Source organism: Pygoscelis adeliae, unplaced genomic scaffold (genome assembly GCF_000699105.1).
Source record: "Pygoscelis adeliae isolate BGI_AS28 unplaced genomic scaffold, ASM69910v1 Scaffold21, whole genome shotgun sequence".
Lineage (NCBI taxonomy): Eukaryota > Metazoa > Chordata > Aves > Sphenisciformes > Spheniscidae > Pygoscelis > Pygoscelis adeliae.
In genome coordinates, this window is record NW_008824243.1 from 3289391 (window position 1) to 3306514 (window position 17124).

Consider the following 17124-nt stretch of genomic DNA (forward strand, 5'->3'; position numbering starts at 1 on the left):
TAAAAGTGTTTCCTGAATTTTCAGGATCCCTGTGGAGCGTGGTGAGAAATAAGAGAGCACCTACTGTAATTTCAGTAAGGTAGTACTGACAGAAAGCTGAGTGGCTGGGGTTTGCTAGTAAGGTACCACTCATTAGCTGTCTTAAAACTATGTGTGTGTCCTAGGAGGGATCAGTAGTTGATACTGTCCCCTGGGATATGACAACTGCAGATAAAGATGACTGAGCTAAGGCAATACAATGCTGCCCTACCCTTAACAAGAATGCATACAAATGCTCTGAGGTTGTTTACCAGGAATTAATCCCCTCTTGATAACACTCTGAGGCAGCATATGTAGGAACTCCTTAAAAGTAGGGGTAGACAGCTGGATTGCCGTTTATGACCGCCAGAAGATTTCTCCTCCTTGTTCCTGAACCTTGTTAACACTGGAATGATCAGTATTGCTGTTAGAGGTCAGACCAGACCTGACTTCAGGTCCAAACCCCAGATCTTCCGGAGTCTGGATGTTACCTCCTGTTTCACTCCTTCCTGATTTTCATTCACCACCCATGTTCTGGCAGATGGACTTGGATCCTATTCCCTTTTGTTGTTGACTTCATTAAACACAATACTTAGCCTTTAAAGCTTTTTAACACTAGGGAAAAATTGTGCTGACAGAAACATATGTTTCTTTATGTTTGCATTGACCTCTTTGCAAATTAAGATCACTTTACTGCTCCTTTTTTTCCAGTCAAACCACATTCACCACTGAACCATCGTTACTATCCATTGGCAGTTTCAGGTGACTTTTTTTCCTCCTGAAAACTTTAAATAAGCAAGCCAGTCCTCTTAGGTTTTCATCTGAGTCATGGACAGAAGTAGTTTGTAGTAGTTTGGAAACAAAGCAAATGACGCTTGCTCTGTGTCTCATGTGTATTTGGTTATAAAAAGTAAATACGGTGTTTCACTTATTTTCCTGAGCTGATGAAATGTGCTATTAAAAAAAACAACCCAAAAAACTAGGAGAGGATCAGGAGCTAAAGTATGCATAAATAAAATATTTGAATTATGAATAATTTACTTGTTTTTCAGAGAATAAATGTTTGTGTTCCTGGCACACAAATAGTTACAGTTTGGGGCATGCATGTGTGTTTGTTTTTAAATTAAAGCCATCTAAACAAATGAAGTGAAACTCATGGCGCTGGGTGGCAATTAGTGTTTCCTACTCTGAACACCAAAGATTATTTTGTGGCTTCATGGTGTTGTATTAAAATATCTTCATGGGTTTTATTCTTCCAACATGAAATTTTCCAGATATTTGGAAGACCAAATATGTCAGTCCCAGGATCATTCCCTTTCAGTATTTAGATTAAAAGATTGTAAGCGTAAGTGATGTACATGAAATTGTGCCCTCAGGCATTACTCATACATCAAACATCATCAGTGGAGATGTTATTTACAATTTACTTACGTGCTATACTGTCAGTGAGCTCTTGCTGCTCGCTATCTATGAGTGTTAAAGTGTGCCCGAAGCGAGACTGAAGTAGAAACTTCACAGGACATTCTTAAAATGTTAGCTGTTAGCCTGTGGGAGGAAGAGTGGACCAGGTAAGAGCCTAGAGGCATCACACTCTTGCCGTGCAAGAGCTTCTTTTGCTATCTCATTAGTCACAGCGAGGAGACCGTTCAGACTTCCCGAATGGGTAAGGAATTAATCTGCTACAATTCAGAACGTATGAGACACTTCTTGTAATTGCAAAGAGGAGTATAAACACACAGCCACTATCAACAGACTGTAACTTTGGAGAGAGTCCAGAGGGACCCCAACCCCTGACTGACTCCAGTTTAAAATTTTATGCATGCCAGGAATTTCCATTGATCTGAGGGCTATCCACTGTGACCAATTAATTAAAAGTCTATGGATACTAGGGTTTTTAGAAAAGAGCAATTTAAAGCAGATTGTATTGTTTGTTTCTTTTTACAAAGCGTATATCTTTTGTGTTTAAAAACTGTTAAAATATATTGCCTGTCCCATGTTATCTTTTCCTGTGATGAGCTTTATGGCCTAATCTTCCTCTCCCTGAAGGAAAAGACTGTTTTCACTTTAAATTCAGTGAGAACAAGGTCATGCTTAAAGCAGTTTAGTGGGCATTGTATTTAAATGCAACCGCCTTTGCTGTTTGGGCAATTTGCAAGCAGTGCTTTCAGGGTTCTTCTTCTTTGCAGAGCGAAGATTCAGATGAAGATGAACCTTGTGCAATAAGTGGCAAATGGACTTTTCAGAGGGACAGCAAGAGGTGGTCGAGGCTTGAAGAGTTTGACGTGTTCCCTCCAAAACCAGACTTGAACACCCCCTCCCCGGAAGCTCCTCACCTTACTAATGCAGCAAGCCGTGAGAGTGTGCTAACAGATCTCAGCGAACGCCAGGAGGTGGCTTCTATTCTGAGTATCAGCAGCACCAGCAGCCACCAACCAACCCTGCAGAGCGAGGCATCCACCACCAGGACAAACTCGGTTGTGAGCGTTTGTTCATCGAGCAATTTTGTAGCAAATGACGATTCATTCAGCAGCCTGCCCTCACCCAGGGAGCTGAATAGCTTCAGCTTCAACACGAAAGCCAATGAGAAGAACGCCAAGTCCAAAACAAAGAGCCTGCTCAAGAGAATGGAGAGCCTGAAAATCAAGAGCTCTCACCATGGCAAGAGCAAAGCTCCTTCAAAGCTTGGCCTTATTATTAGCGGGCCCATCCTGCAGGAGGGCATGGATGAAGATAAACTGAAACAACTTAACTGCGTGGAGATTTCTGCCCTCAATGGCAATCACATCAGCCTCCCCATGGTACGAAAGAGGAGCGTCTCAAATTCCACCCAGACCAGCAGCAGCAGTAGTCAGTCTGAGACGAGCAGTGCTGTCAGCACACCCAGTCCCGTCACACGAACACGCAGCCTCAGTGCGTACAATAAAAGGGTGGGCATGTACCTGGAAGGCTTCGACCCCTTCAACCAGTCAACATTCAGCGACGTGATGGAGCAGAACTTCAAGAACCGGGGAAGCTTTGCAGAAGACACTGTGTTTTTTATCCCCGAAGATCATAAGCCCGGCACTTTTCCCAAAGCACTGTCCAACGGCAACTTCTCCCCGACAGAAAGCAACGCCTCTGTGAACTGGAGGACAGGGAGTTTCCACGGACATGGCCATCTCACCCTCCGGAGGGAAAACAGTGGTGACAGCTCCAAAGAGCTGGGCATGGGGAAAAGGCGCAACTCCTCCAGCTCAGTGAGCAGCCGCCTGAGTATTTACGACAACGTGCCGGGCTCGATCCTGTATTCCAGTACGAGCGACCTGGCTGACCTTGAAAATGAAGACATATTCCCAGAACTAGACGACATCCTGTACCACGTCAAAGGGATGCAGAGAATAGTAAACCAGTGGTCAGAGAAGTTCTCGGACGAAGGGGACTCTGACTCGGCGCTCGACTCCATCTCCCCATGTCCTTCCTCTCCAAAGCAGATCCACCTTGATGTAGATAACGATCGAACAACACCGAGTGACCTTGACAGTACGGGGAATTCGCTGAATGAAACGGAAGAGCCCGCTGGGATGCAGGACAGGAGGGACTCTGGGGTGGGCGCATCACTGACGCGGTCCAGCAGGTGAGATCATGAGCACTGGGACTTGGGGTGGCCCTGGTGAGGTCCCCTCCAGCCCGAGTGGCCCTATAGTAGCTGCACCACACTGTTAAGGTGCAACAGAAGTTGTGGCCATTCAAGCATACGCGTGCTGTTCCCATCACTTCCCAAAACAATTATATGCAAGGGAAGTATTTGTGCAAGACTTTTAGACAAGTGATTCCCACACTTCGTAGCTGTATGTTTGTACGTTCAGCCTGAGTCGTCATTGAAAAACAGCCCGCTCAGCAAGTCAGTGTTAGGAGCAATGTTAAGGCAGTTTTGGGGGATGATAATTCTTCGGTGTGTGGGAGGGAAAGGGACCTCAAGTAGGATTATTCACTTTTTTAAGTTGGCTAGGAGAACCAGTGTAAGTATGGTCTGGTTTGTGTCGGTGTGTAGTAAAAGCTTTGACTTTTAGACTGTTTCAAAAATTTGCACTTTTCAGTAGCAGGCTGTTTCTTAATAGCATGCTGGGGCATTAAATCTGCAGGGAAAATGAGGTTTGTTTACTTTCTCTTGATCGCTGTAGCACAGTGGGGGACTGGGGGAGTTCCAGTGGCCTCCCAGTTTCTGCTGGGACTGTATTTTTTATTGTGAGTAGAGCAAGGAGTTGAATTCTTTCTAGCTTGTTTCCAGTTTTCCTTTAAAACTGGTGCAAATCATTTAAGGCCTGGTTTCTGCTGTCATTTAGTCACCTACAGCTGCTTGTATAAACTTAATGGGACTTTTAGAAGTGCTTAGTTCCCATTTGATGTGTCTTAAAAATCTGGGCCGTTTTTTCTTAACGGAGTTTTTTGATTCCCACTGCCTTAATACTGAAAGGGCTTCTGAAAAAGGGTGTTGGAGCCCTCGGAGGATATCTGATAGGGCAAGACTGTGTAGTTAACACTGAGCTGTGGGTCAGCTCAGAGCGCACGTTCCCATCTGAAGCATCTGCACGTGCTGCATCGCAGCAGGTGAGGCAGAGACGCTGCCGGCTGATGCCTGTGAAATCTCAGAAGACAGTGGCTGCCAAGGCCAGGGAGCTCAGCAGTACGTTTGCGGTAATTCCTGCACATTTCTTGCGGAGTCATTTCAGTGAGCGGTCCTTGCTCTGTCCCCCATCTTCTCTGCAGGCACAGGCTGAGGTGGCACAGCTTCCAGAGCTCCCACCGGCCCAGCCTCAGCTCAGCGTCGCTGCAGATCAACTGCCAGTCCGTGGCGCAGATGAACCTGCTGCAGAAGTACTCTCTCCTGAAGCTGACTGCTCTCCTGGAGAAGTACACGCCTTCCAACAAGCACGGTTTCAGCTGGTAAGGGCACAGTGCCATGTGTAGACAGGCCGAGCATACGAGCATGACAGTTGCATGCTTGCAACTTTTGGAAAGATGCAATGAATCCCTCCGTCCCTCTTTTTCCATATTTGCACTTCTTCCTCCAGCCTGTGCTGACAGTGATTTGTGGTTTCCTAAGACGGGGCTAAAATTGCTAACCCTTTATGTAAGTCTAATCTTATTAGGCTTGAGAAGTATGTTTATAGGGGGCATGTGAGGGAACAAAAGCAAGGAAGTACAGGCCAGCTTTCTGAGCAGGAAGATGTGTGGACATCCATAGCAAAAGAAGGACTAGTTGTTTATTGAGGCAGTTAGCGAGCAGTGGCACAAACCTCAGTAGATCTTAATAGGCTTGCTTTTCTTCAGTTATTCTTAAATATTTGCATTACTTTATCTATATAATTATGTAATTAAATAATGTAAATTTCCTTCAGTTCTAGTGTCTCATCAGCCAAAATCTATCTTCCCTCTTTAAAGCGCACTATAAATCCAGTTAGCTTGCAAAAAAGATGGAGGGGGGGGAGGAAGAAACATTGGGAGAACCATGGAGTTTTTTGTAGGCAGCAATTTCTGCTGTGGCCAGGTGTTTGTAACCCAGTTGAATGTTTTTTGTTGGAAGAATGAAATAGAAAGCTCTTTTATTATTGTATCTGCAGTACAGCCTGTGTAACCTTCAGGATGCAAAAGGCGCAATAAAATTCTTCTTCTCCCTACCACAGGCGAGCCTCCTCCCTTCCCCAGGAGTCATAGAGAGTATTTAGCTTCAGCATCAAAGTACCTCCTGTTCAAAGGCTGTTATTATGTCAGCCTTTCTAAATACAGAAGTTGTTTGTTCTGAAAGACAGAAATAAGTATTGACCAGTTATCCCTGCATGCTTCAGATTCTCAGTGGAGATCGCAATGTGTTTTTTCACATTCCATTGGCATTTTTTTTGACAAAGCAAGTATTATTCATACATATATCAATAATGCCCTAAACTTAACTATATGGCAATACAAGTTGGTTCTGTTTTACTATGTAACAGCTGTAAATCTAATGCACTGTTTGCATAGCTGTACTGTATATTGAAATGTTAAATAGGTCTCCCTGTTTTCCAGTGCTACTGTGTCCTATCAGTTGTTGCACTGGACATTAGCTTTTCTCCCTGTTCAGGAAAATGATCTCAATATTTTCACATTTTAATGGCTTTTTTTTTTCCCTTTATGAAACCAATACTCTTGGGGACCTGGGGGTAAATCATTCTTTTGTATTTAGTAACTTTTTCCTTGGAGTCATAAGCAGATGGAAAGGCCTCTCATTGAAATTGGAGTGGGAGGTGGGGTTAACAACAGTCACTGGCTGACAAGGAGGGGGGTCCCTCAAAGGGGTTGTTTATAGAGCTGAAGTTTTTAGCTGACAAACTCAAATGTATTACATCAGTTTCCTGCTGTTATGCACACTGGTGGGTGGTGGACCCAGTTTGAGGACTTTGCAGAACAAGTAGTTGACATACAAAAGCTCATTGTTCAAATGCCCATCTTTCCCGAAACCTAAAGAAGCAGTGTTATAAGGGGTCACTGACCGCAGGATTTATTTTGACTCTTTCGCAATTCAATCTGGCCCCTGCAGTTTTAGCCTGTAGCTTTTGTCCTACTAATATTGATGGAGTAGCACCACATTAATACTTACAGGCAGCATACTGCCCCGAATGTCAAGCCTTTCTCTCAGAGAAACTCTGTTTTCTGTCCTCTCCCCCTTCCCAGCCCTGAGTGGATTAGCTAATTTATACTGTCACTACTTTTCATATTACTAAAGTGTTTCACTTATTTTCACTGACTTTCTGAATTACTGGAAATACAGAAGATAAATGGTCAACAGAGGTTTAATTTAATTTTGTCATTCCCTTTGCTTAAATAGGGCAGTACCAAAATTTATGAAAAGGATAAAGGTGCCAGATTATAAAGACCGAAATGTGTTTGGAGTACCGCTGCAAGTCAATGTCCAGCGCACGGGGCAGCCTCTTCCACAGAGCATTCAGCAAGCCATGCGGTACCTCCGCAACCACTGCCTGGATCAGGTGGGTTTTGCTGTACTCTCATCCCACACGCATGCAGCACCCAAAGCCCAGCCTTCCATTAATTTTTATTGTTCCTGGGTCAGTCTGAAAAGAGTAGACTCAAAATAGGACAAAATAGATAATTAATGCAAGGAAAGCTTTCCATGAAATTAGAACCTGTACATAAGAAGCTAAAGAGCATAGTTACATTTCACATTTGCTGGACTCATTGTAAATGTATTTACGTTTCCATATATAGGTTGGACTGTTTAGGAAATCTGGAGTCAAATCAAGAATTCAGGCTTTGCGCCAAATGAATGAGAATTCAACAGACAGCGTCAACTATGAAGGCCAGTCTGCTTACGATGTAGCAGACATGTTAAAGCAATTCTTCCGTGATCTCCCTGAGCCTCTCATGACCAACAAACTCTCCGAGACCTTCTTACAGATATACCAATGTAAGTAGTGAGATTTCTACGGCAGATGGCAAATGGTCATTCGTGTAGCAAGGGTGGAACTTTCTAATACTGCTCCTCTGGGCACTACACATGTTGCATATGTTGCTCTTTGCCTTTCTCCAGCAGCCATTACAGTTCAGGCTGCCTCATAAGAAATGGATTTTCGATGTTCTAGTTGTATAACGATTTATAGTAAAGTTCTTTTCATTTCACCTTTCTCTGTAGTTTGGGAACAAATATAAATCCTCCATCGCTTGCTATAAAGTTTCCTCTCTTCTTTGAGCATACTTGATCCTACTGTTTGAAAATAAGCCACATCTGATGTAGCTAGGTAGGGGAGCTGTACAAACACTACACGAACAGAGTGTGGCACTTTCAAGGGGATTGAAATCCACTAAATTACTGAGATTTTTTTGTAAGAGCAAGGCTGCCAAAAAATTTCTATTTTCTTATAATTCATATTATTCTATCCTTCATGACAACTTTTGAAAACAACCTTTAAGTTGAAAGCTTTTCTGTTACTGACTTGCAGCTACTTTACTGATAGGTACCATAAATAGAAAGTGCTTAGAATAAATCGCATCAAAAATGGAGTTTATCAATGGACGTGAAAAGAAATAATTAATCGTTCTGAGATGGCATGTTCAACTCCAGCAAGGGAGACATTCTCTTTTGTGAACTAGATAAATTGAGTTCTGTATAGATGCTAGTTTTGTGCTGGATCTTTCCAAACAACACGTCTTTCAAAAGTTTTCTTCAACATTGTTTCACTGGGAATACTCTCACTTTATAAAATGGCCAAAGATTAATTAATGTTTGGTGACCAGAACTCCAGAGCTTTTTGAAATATTCATGGCGGTCCAAACGGATCGATGCGCTACGGGCACCTTGCTGATCCCGTGGTTTCTCTCCCTAACACCACCCCAGCTGTCTCCCCATGTATTCTTCCCATGGTAGCACAGCTACAACAGAACTTACTGCAAAGACACCTTCTTTGAGCCCTTGCTGTATTTTGTGCCTTCCTTATGATGATGGTTACAAAAAGGTTACAGGAACCTCCTTCAGAGCTCCATAGGTGGAGGTGACGGTTTAAAATAAAAACATACATACCGTTATTTCAGTGCACGCATTTTTTTTCTATGTTTGGATTCCCAAGAAGGTTTATGGAGAAAATTAATCAGACTCTCCACTTCCGTGCATATTAAACAGCAACTCTTTGTGGGTTTAGTGCCAGAAAAAGTTTGACAAGAGCACTGCAGAAGTATCTGTTCCTTTTCTTTTACAGGCAGTAGGTCTGAGGATTCCCCAGAGGTGGTCGGAAAGTATTATCTCTGTGTAAAGCAAAGCGCCTTAAAGCAGCTGTAAATTTTGTTTCCCTGCAAAGGACAAAATTTCCCTTTGCTTTGATGTTATGCACCAGGCTGCGCACTGGAATTGTCCATACGTGGCTTAAATGTGCTTTGAGCTGATTGACGGGAGAGTGTGGAAAACAGTGGATTTTTGCTTAAAATTGCTTTCTAAACTCACCTGCTAGCCTTACAAAGTTGCTGAAGCCCTAAGCAAATACCAGTTAAATATCTGGTTAGCAGCACGTGTATTATGAGACATGCAGTGAGGGTGGTGTGGTGCTAATGATGATATAAATGCTCCAGGACTCAGACTCTGATGTTGCCTTCAGAGGAGGCTTATTGGAAATCCCTTTATAAGATGCAGATCTGGTCTGGGTTATTTCATTTTTTGTTCCCTTCAAGTTTGGAGGAGAGGGCCTTATATAAAGACACACATCAAATTTTTCCAATGGCTGTTTGTTGTTAGTAACCAAGGAGCTGTTTAATGGTATGGGGCTTCACAGCGTTGACTTTCTTTTTCCACCACATGACTTTGAATGATCTGCTCAATAAAGCAACCCTCTGTGTTTGGTAAAGCACTTTCTAGATATTTTATGACATCATTGTTGAAAAGGTTTGCTAGCCAGTTTATTTAATTAATTCACCTATTCTAAAATGCATTCATGTTTCGAATTTCTTTGAAAGCCAAAGAATTTCTAAATTGGCTGGACTGTGTTTGCTTGTTCACTGCCTGACTCCAGGCTTCTGTCATTTTAGTGCATCTGCGGGAGCATGTAGCTGTTGAAATTAAATCTAAAATTAACTCTGGCCTAGGCACAACTTCTTCTTGCTTGCATTTCTTGTGAGGCAGGAAATAGCTGAGGTAGTTAAACTAGTGGGTTAAAAAAAAAATTCCTTCATGTTTCCTACGAATGGTATGCATCCTGAAGAAAATCACTTCAAACTCGAGTCAAATATTTGAAGCTGGAGTTTGCTTTGGGATGTATTCATGCTGTGTATGTGGAAAATCAATGGGCTGATGAGAGAATTACTAATATTATGCAGATGTGCCAAAGGATCAGCGTCTCCAGGCTATCAAGGCTGCCATTATGCTTTTACCCGATGAGAACAGGGAGGTCCTCCAGATTCTTCTCTATTTCCTGAGTGATGTCACAGCTGCAGTGAAGGAAAACCAGATGACACCAACAAACCTGGCCGTCTGCTTAGCACCTTCCCTCTTCCACTTAAACACTCTCAAAAGAGAGAATTCTTCCCCAAGGTACGTCTAGGGGGAGCAGGTCTCATTGCTGCTGGTCCTGTACCACAGCTAGTGGCGATGTGCAACAGGCACGGTCTAGCATTGACCCTACCAGTTGCAATCACCTTGGACACCTCAGAGGGCACCGGGTGTAGAATGGTTATGGGATCCTACCTTTCGTTAGAGATTTGTTAAAATGTAAGCGAGTTCATAAGAAGGAAGAAATGGGGGGATTCCAAAGAAAAAGTTTAGAGAGAGTAGCGAGAGAAGTCGGTAACACCATGCCAAGATTTGGTCCCAGGCAGCACTGCTTTAAATCACCAGCAGATTTGGGAATCCTACTGTTTTCTTACCGAGCGTCTCTCTTGCTCTGCATTAAATAACTGGGTTTGTGTGTGTGTGCTCTTTTCCCCTGTGAAGGGTCATGCAAAGAAAACCAAGCCTGGGAAAACCCGATCAGAAAGACCTAAATGAAAATCTGGCTGCAACCCAAGGGCTAGCTCATATGATTGCTGAATGCAAGAAGCTCTTTCAGGTAAAATACCTATTTACAAAACTGATGGGTGGAATATTGGCCAACATGGCTTAGATCTGCTGTATAATGGAAAGCTAGGAATGTCTCTTTATTTTAATAAAGTTTAATGCATGATAAATAGTTTTTTAAAAACCTTTGCATCCTAATCTGGGTGTATACATGAATTAGAAGTGGTGCTAGAAGAAAAGAGAGTTGTTTTGTTGGCGCTGGCACTCAAAAGTCATGAGGCAGTTGTGGGGTTTGAGACATTTTTGTTACATCCAGGCTGCGTTTGAAATATGTTTTCAAGCTTTTCTTGTGCAGCCATGAGGGTCTGTGAACTTCAGCTCTAATTACAAAGCAAGAAGCTGTTTCCAGGAATTTCAGTGCTTGTTTTATACTTAAATTCCCAAGAGTTAGCAAGACTAGGCCACAAAAGCGTCCTGGAATGTGACACTGTCAAACCGTAGGTTGAAGGGTCTGTAGGAACTAAAGCATGCTCCCTCTAGGGCCCGGGATGGAGAACCAGACAAGTCTTGAGTCCTGGTTTTCCTCACTGTCATCGAATCTTTTCAGAGCCCTCAACTGAAGACATGCCTGTCTCTTTTCTTGTGGCTGACAACTGATCCCTCCTTCCTTCAGTCTGCAGGATAAACTGTGCTGTGGGAATTGATCTGAGTTGTGTAGCAAAGAGGGATACTGCACAGAAAAAAACAAGACACCTCATAAATGAGAGACTAATTTGAGTTAAACCAAAGTAACAAACTTAATTTTGGCATTTCTTCACATTGAGTGCTTGACCTGACACGTACACATCCCACCACTTACAAAACCAGTGTACCCATCTTTCAGTGGCTGTCAAACTGCTAGACTAACTCTGTGATTTGGGGAGAGAGCTGCAAGAGGATAATTTCACTCTTGTCACCCCTCAGATACCCGAAGAAATGAGCAGGGGCCGGAACTCGTACACAGAGCAGGACCTGCGTCCCCTCAGCCTGGAGGAGCTCCGGGGCGGCAGCAGCACCGCCGAGCCCTCCGACTACCACTGCTACCTCCAGGACTGTGTGGACGACTTGCTCAAAGAGATGAAGGAGAAGTTTAAAGGCTGGGTCAGCTGCTCCACCTCAGAGCAAGCAGAGCTGGCCTATAAGAAGGTATGCACCCTGTCGTTCACGCCACAGCTCTGGTTTTTAGCTCACCTTCTCTAATACAAGCAGTCTTTTGACAGAAGGTTCAGTGCACACGTTTAGTTTGCAGATGGATTTAAGAAAAAAACCCTTAATCTTTTGACATAGTTGCACACCACCTAAAAGCAACATGTCTTTCAGCAGTAGTCAGCTAACATGCACTGATTTGTGTTCTTCTGTTTATCCAGCCCAGGAATGTTCACTGTATTGCATTTACACACCTTCACTCACATGTGCAAAGCCTTGGCAGGCTGAGTGAAGCCTCCAAGCGCTGTCACTGTGCAGGCAGTAGGGAAGAAGTTGCTCGGCTCTAATCTTGCACAGCTCAGAGCTAGCACAGGGAGAAGTGTTTCAATGAGATTTAAGATATTTAAAAAGTAAACTTGGAAAATTAGGATATTTCTCTGTAGCATCACAATTTAATAGCATCCCATACTGGAGAAGATAACTGTAACTTAAAAATAATTTGGAAGTCAGTGTGCCTTTGGCTGTTAGGAAAACAACCTTAGTCTGAGCTTACGACAAGCTTAGTACAATATATACGTATATGTGTGTGTATTCAATTTTCTGTATTTAGCCAACACTAAAATAGAAAGGAAAAGAAAGTGTAAGAAAGAGTAAAACTGAGGACTCCGCCGATTTTCCCCAGGTATGCGAAGGTCCCCCACTCCGGTTATGGAAAACTACCATTGAAATTCCAGCTACGCCAGAGGACGTTTTAAATCGTTTACTTAAAGAGCAGCATCTTTGGGATGAAGATCTTATAGAATCAAAAGTAATCGAACCTTTGGATAGCCAGACAGATATATACCAGTATGTCCAGAACAGCATGGCACCTCACCCAGCCAGGGACTTCGTAGTCTTAAGGTAAGACTTTTATATGCAATGGTGTTTATATCCTATACAAACCGCAACCTTGCCTACGATTTCTGTATAATGTAAGTTATATAGGTAAATATCTAATTGTGCATAATTTGAAATCTTATTAGATGTTTGAATCACTGTCAAAGATAAGACTTTTTTTTTCTTCTTTTTTCTTAGAACATGGAGGACAAACTTCCCCAAGGGAGCTTGTGTGCTTCTAGCAACCTCAGTGGACCATGACCGTGCTCCAGTGGCAGGTGTTAGAGTCAATGTGCTCCTGTCTAGGTATCTGATTGAGCCCTGCGGGTCAGGAAAATCTAAACTTACCTACATGTGCAGAATTGATTTAAGGTATGAATTTCCACTTTGTCCTTTTGTGGTGGTAACTTTTCGTGTATAGTTTCTGTGTAGTCAGCGCAAAATTTAGATTGTTCAACAAGCTTTAGCTTGGCCAGTAGTAAGTACTTCTCAAAGGCACGCACACAGGTCTCTGAGACGTCACAGAAAATTGGCTTCAGTGCACGTTTAACAGCAGCAGGTGCGGTTTGTTGCATTAGAAGTCTTCAGTATGTGCTCCACCATAGCTATAGGTATATAATCCCACCCCTTCCTCTGACCGATGTATTTGGATGCAAGGACATGTTAATTTTAATATTAAGTTAGTAAAGAGGACCAAGTTCTCACAAAACTTCTCATAACTTTTCCTCACTGCCGCAAACTTGTTTTTGAGCAAGTCTATATATTAGTAAGGCTGAGCTGAGCAATAAGCAGTAATACGGAGATTTCCTAGTTGGGCATTGAACCAGCTAGGTATCTATTTCATTCTGACTAAGAAAATGCATGCAAAGTTACTGGTACTTACTTCATCATTACTTTTTCTTCATGCATCAGGGGCCACATGCCAGACTGGTACACCAAATCTTTTGGACACTTGTGTGCATCTGAAGTCGTTAAGATACGAGACTCTTTCATTCATCAGAGTCTTGAGAGCAAGGAAGTAAAATCCAGGTGACTACTGAAGAGGAACAGCCGTGCGCTCCACACCTCAGCAATGTAGACATTACCCAAAACTGAGGCTCATGCGCTGCAGACCAGACTAGCGTACCATCTGCAAGTCATGTCATGAGGGGATGACAGCATGAAAACTTGACTGTGAGCATTACTATAGGACTGTGGCCATACCATACACTTTAAAGCTGCTTCCTGTCTGTGTAAGGTCTATAGTGTAGGCCTTGACTGGAATACATAGGAGGACTGTGCAAAAAAAAAAAAAAAGTATTGTACTATTTGATGGTTTGAATTGCTTCTGAGAAGCAAAATTCTTTAAATGCAAAATATATTATGAAATATGGTGAAGGCTCATCATTCCCATGTGAAATACTTAGCTTTATGTACATACCCATGTCATTTTATTTGTAGTGCGTTGAGGGACTGGTGTATCCACTGGAATAGTTGGTACTCTTCAATGTGTTCTCACTGAGATAAGCAGAGAAAGGTTTGCACAGAGATTAAAGTGTGAATGAGTGTGTTAATGGTTGAAAGGATAGCAGAAGTCGAACTTGAAATGTGTCTGGTACACTGATAGGCAACCAGAACGGATTTTAGTATGCTGGATACAGTTCAACCTAGAATGGGACTCCCTGTGGACCAGGAGTAGCCATCCTTCCCATGTGCCAGTTCTGCATTTTCCTCAGCTCTAACCTTGTTAAAAACCCTAAGCAGATGTTACAAAAGGCTTGCTCCAATTACTGTCGACTCCTTATCCAGATGATCTTTTAGGAGTGATTAGCAATTCTATAGCAATTTTAAGTAAATATACTTTTGAGCAATGTAACAGCTTAGAAATGGCATGTCTGTGCAATGGTAAAGAGAGCCAGTAATGTCAATTGTTAATTTGCCAAAAAATGTTTGTTGCTTTTACTTCTACCTGCGTTAACTATAAGTGTTTTAATGAGCTTTTATATATTTTACTGTATTCTTTCGGCTCAAGAGGAAAAAGTCAACACTGGAGTTGCGGTGCTGGGAGGTGGCAGGACTCCTGCAGCAGCAGGTGGGGTGAGGTGGCTAGGACGAGTCGCACGAGCTCTCTCCCTCCTTTGCCTGTTTTCCTAAAAGCTGCACATTAACACGAACAGAACCTGGATGTGAGCAATTTGGAGGGGGCAGAGAGGAGGGTGGGGTTTTGTCTTGGGTTTTGTTGGGTTTTAAACCCTTTGGGATATTTCCCCCCTCCTTGAGAATCAACTTTTATGAACTGTAGGAAGTCTTGAGGTCCCCTGGAAAGGTGTCTTTCTGTAGGTTTTACTGTAAAGGTAAAGATTTGCTTTCGAGGTGCAGTATTAAGTGATAAATGTATTTTGTGGCTAGGGTATGAATGAGTTGCAAGATGGAATTTTGACTGAGACTTTATTACCATTGTCAGTATTATTTTAAGCTTTTTGATGAAGATTTTTTTATTATGGCAAATAATGTAGTACTTCCAGTAACAATGTTCCTCATGAGTAGGAAAACCTTGTATATTCTTCTACATCAAACACTTTTGAATTTGTAAAATTGTATGTTGTACATACCATTCTATTGTAAACATGTATACTTGCCCACAGTGTACTGTCAAACATAGATAAAGCATGATAAAGATTATTTAAAATATACCTGTATTTATACCTCAGCTATTCTTTTTGGTTTTTTGTACCTCAAGTATGTTTTCTATTGTAAATGTGCTTTACATGACTATGATCTACATGAGAGAAAGGAAATGTTTAACTTGCTATAGATGTCTGTACAGAATATACTCAATAAGTGCACTATTAAATGTTTAAAATTGGAGAAGCATGATGGTTTTTATTTTATTCTGCATTCTTCCTTGTGCCCAGAGGAGGAGGCATTTTTTCTTACCACCGGTTCTTTACATACTACTACCATCTGCATAGCCACCCCTGCCCTCTCCCAGGCCAATATTTTTAGCATTGTTAAAGGCAGGTACCCAAGCAATTTCAAAATTTTTGGAAGACAAGCCTTCATGATGGCAGGACAGAAATACTCCACAGTCAGTAGCTTCATACATCTAAAAGTAAGAAGAAACCTCTGTTTTGCTGCTGTCTTGTGGAAAGGTACTCTTGAATTTAACAGGGAGCAAAGCAAATTCCTACTTGATAGGCAGCTGTATGTGATGCTGAAAGATAATTCACTGCTTTCGTATTTTCTATGGGGAGAACGAGGGCTGGACGAGTTGTGGAGTCATAGGTTTGCTTTAAAAAATGCAAGTGTGAAAGTAATTGGAGAAAGTTAAAGCACACGCAGCAGTGAAATGAAGCCAAAGAGAAGGCCAGGAGGATATACAAACAACTGACTAAGGTGAAAAATGAAGCCAAAGACAGCTGCTAATTCAAGCAACTTTAAGAAGTTTTTAAAGTCTTAGCCAACAGAAATAGAATTTGGGCATCTGAAGGAGGATTTTGATCTGTGAGGCTTGTCTGACAGAGTAACTGGAAGGAGGCCTGCTGCCTTTCAGCTACCAACATCATTGTATTCTTTCTCCACCTGAGCATCCCGAAGTCCTGATCACTATTGCTTCCCCCTGTGTTCCCCAGGGAGCAGTGTGAGGGATGCTGCTTCACAGTCTGGCAAAAGCAAACCTCTTGTTGTTGTGGTACTAGCTCTAACACACCAAAGAGCCTTTTAGAGAACCTTTCTGATAAGGGACTGTCATTTGTTTGGCTCTTACAGGATCTTTTTTCTTCCCAAGTCAATACTAAAAATAAAACAACTGCACAATTTAAAAAAAAACCAACAGGTTTGTTCACAGTTTTGGGCCCTTGGAACAAGCAGAGTTAGAGCTAATTTATTTTTCTCTGTAATGATGGTTTTGTTTGTATTTTTAAGCACACTAATGCATGACAGACTCCTCAGGCACTTCAAGGATTTACTCTGCATTTTGTTTAAAGTGCATTTAGGTTACTTTCAAAATAGCATTTTCCTAAATATTTCTAAAACATGAGTTAATTTTGACTCTTCTAAATAGCCTCAAGCTCCTGAATGTTTGTTTTCTTGGCACCTTCATTTGCAAGTGTCCAGGTTGTAGCTGGACAATAGAATTCAAGTTTCCATGTCTGTGTTTCTTGTCAGGTATCACTCACGGCAGCACTGGCTCTTGCTCAGACACTCTCTTGCTTTAAGCAGCGGTTGCCACAGAGGGAGCACAGGCTGGGCCCCTGTTCAGTTCTGGCAGGGTGCTGGTATGGCTAACTGCATACATGGCAGCCCTGGTGCAGCACGGGTCCAGCCTGCTGTGTGCTTCAGTAATGCTGAATTTCAGTACTGCTTTCTAACAAATTCAGATGGAAAAAGTCACGTTTTACTGTCGTTCCTCAAGTAATGCACTCCACGGTTAGATATTTATGAAGCTGTAAATAATCAGCAGCCTTCATCTTAAAGGCCAGAAGGCAATATCACTAACACACACGGACGGTCTGGGAAAGTGGGACTGAAACGATGCAAAACAGTACCTCTGCAGTCTG

The 17124-nt window shown here is 42.4% G+C and overlaps 1 protein-coding gene across 1 annotated transcript in view; it reads left to right on the forward strand.

Moving 5' to 3' along the window:
• DLC1 (DLC1 Rho GTPase activating protein) overlaps window positions 1-15431 on the forward strand; it is a 26971-nt gene extending 11540 nt beyond the window's left edge. Inside the window, exons 4-13 of the mRNA XM_009335135.1 lie at window positions 2205-3631; window positions 4765-4941; window positions 6860-7019; window positions 7258-7456; window positions 9850-10063; window positions 10463-10577; window positions 11489-11710; window positions 12393-12610; window positions 12785-12958; window positions 13499-15431. Coding sequence (XP_009333410.1) covers window positions 2205-3631; window positions 4765-4941; window positions 6860-7019; window positions 7258-7456; window positions 9850-10063; window positions 10463-10577; window positions 11489-11710; window positions 12393-12610; window positions 12785-12958; window positions 13499-13619 — 3027 coding nt within the window. The 3' untranslated portion in view covers window positions 13620-15431. The remainder of the gene's footprint in view (window positions 1-2204; window positions 3632-4764; window positions 4942-6859; window positions 7020-7257; window positions 7457-9849; window positions 10064-10462; window positions 10578-11488; window positions 11711-12392; window positions 12611-12784; window positions 12959-13498) is intronic.
• Window positions 15432-17124: the final 1693 nt, after the last annotated feature.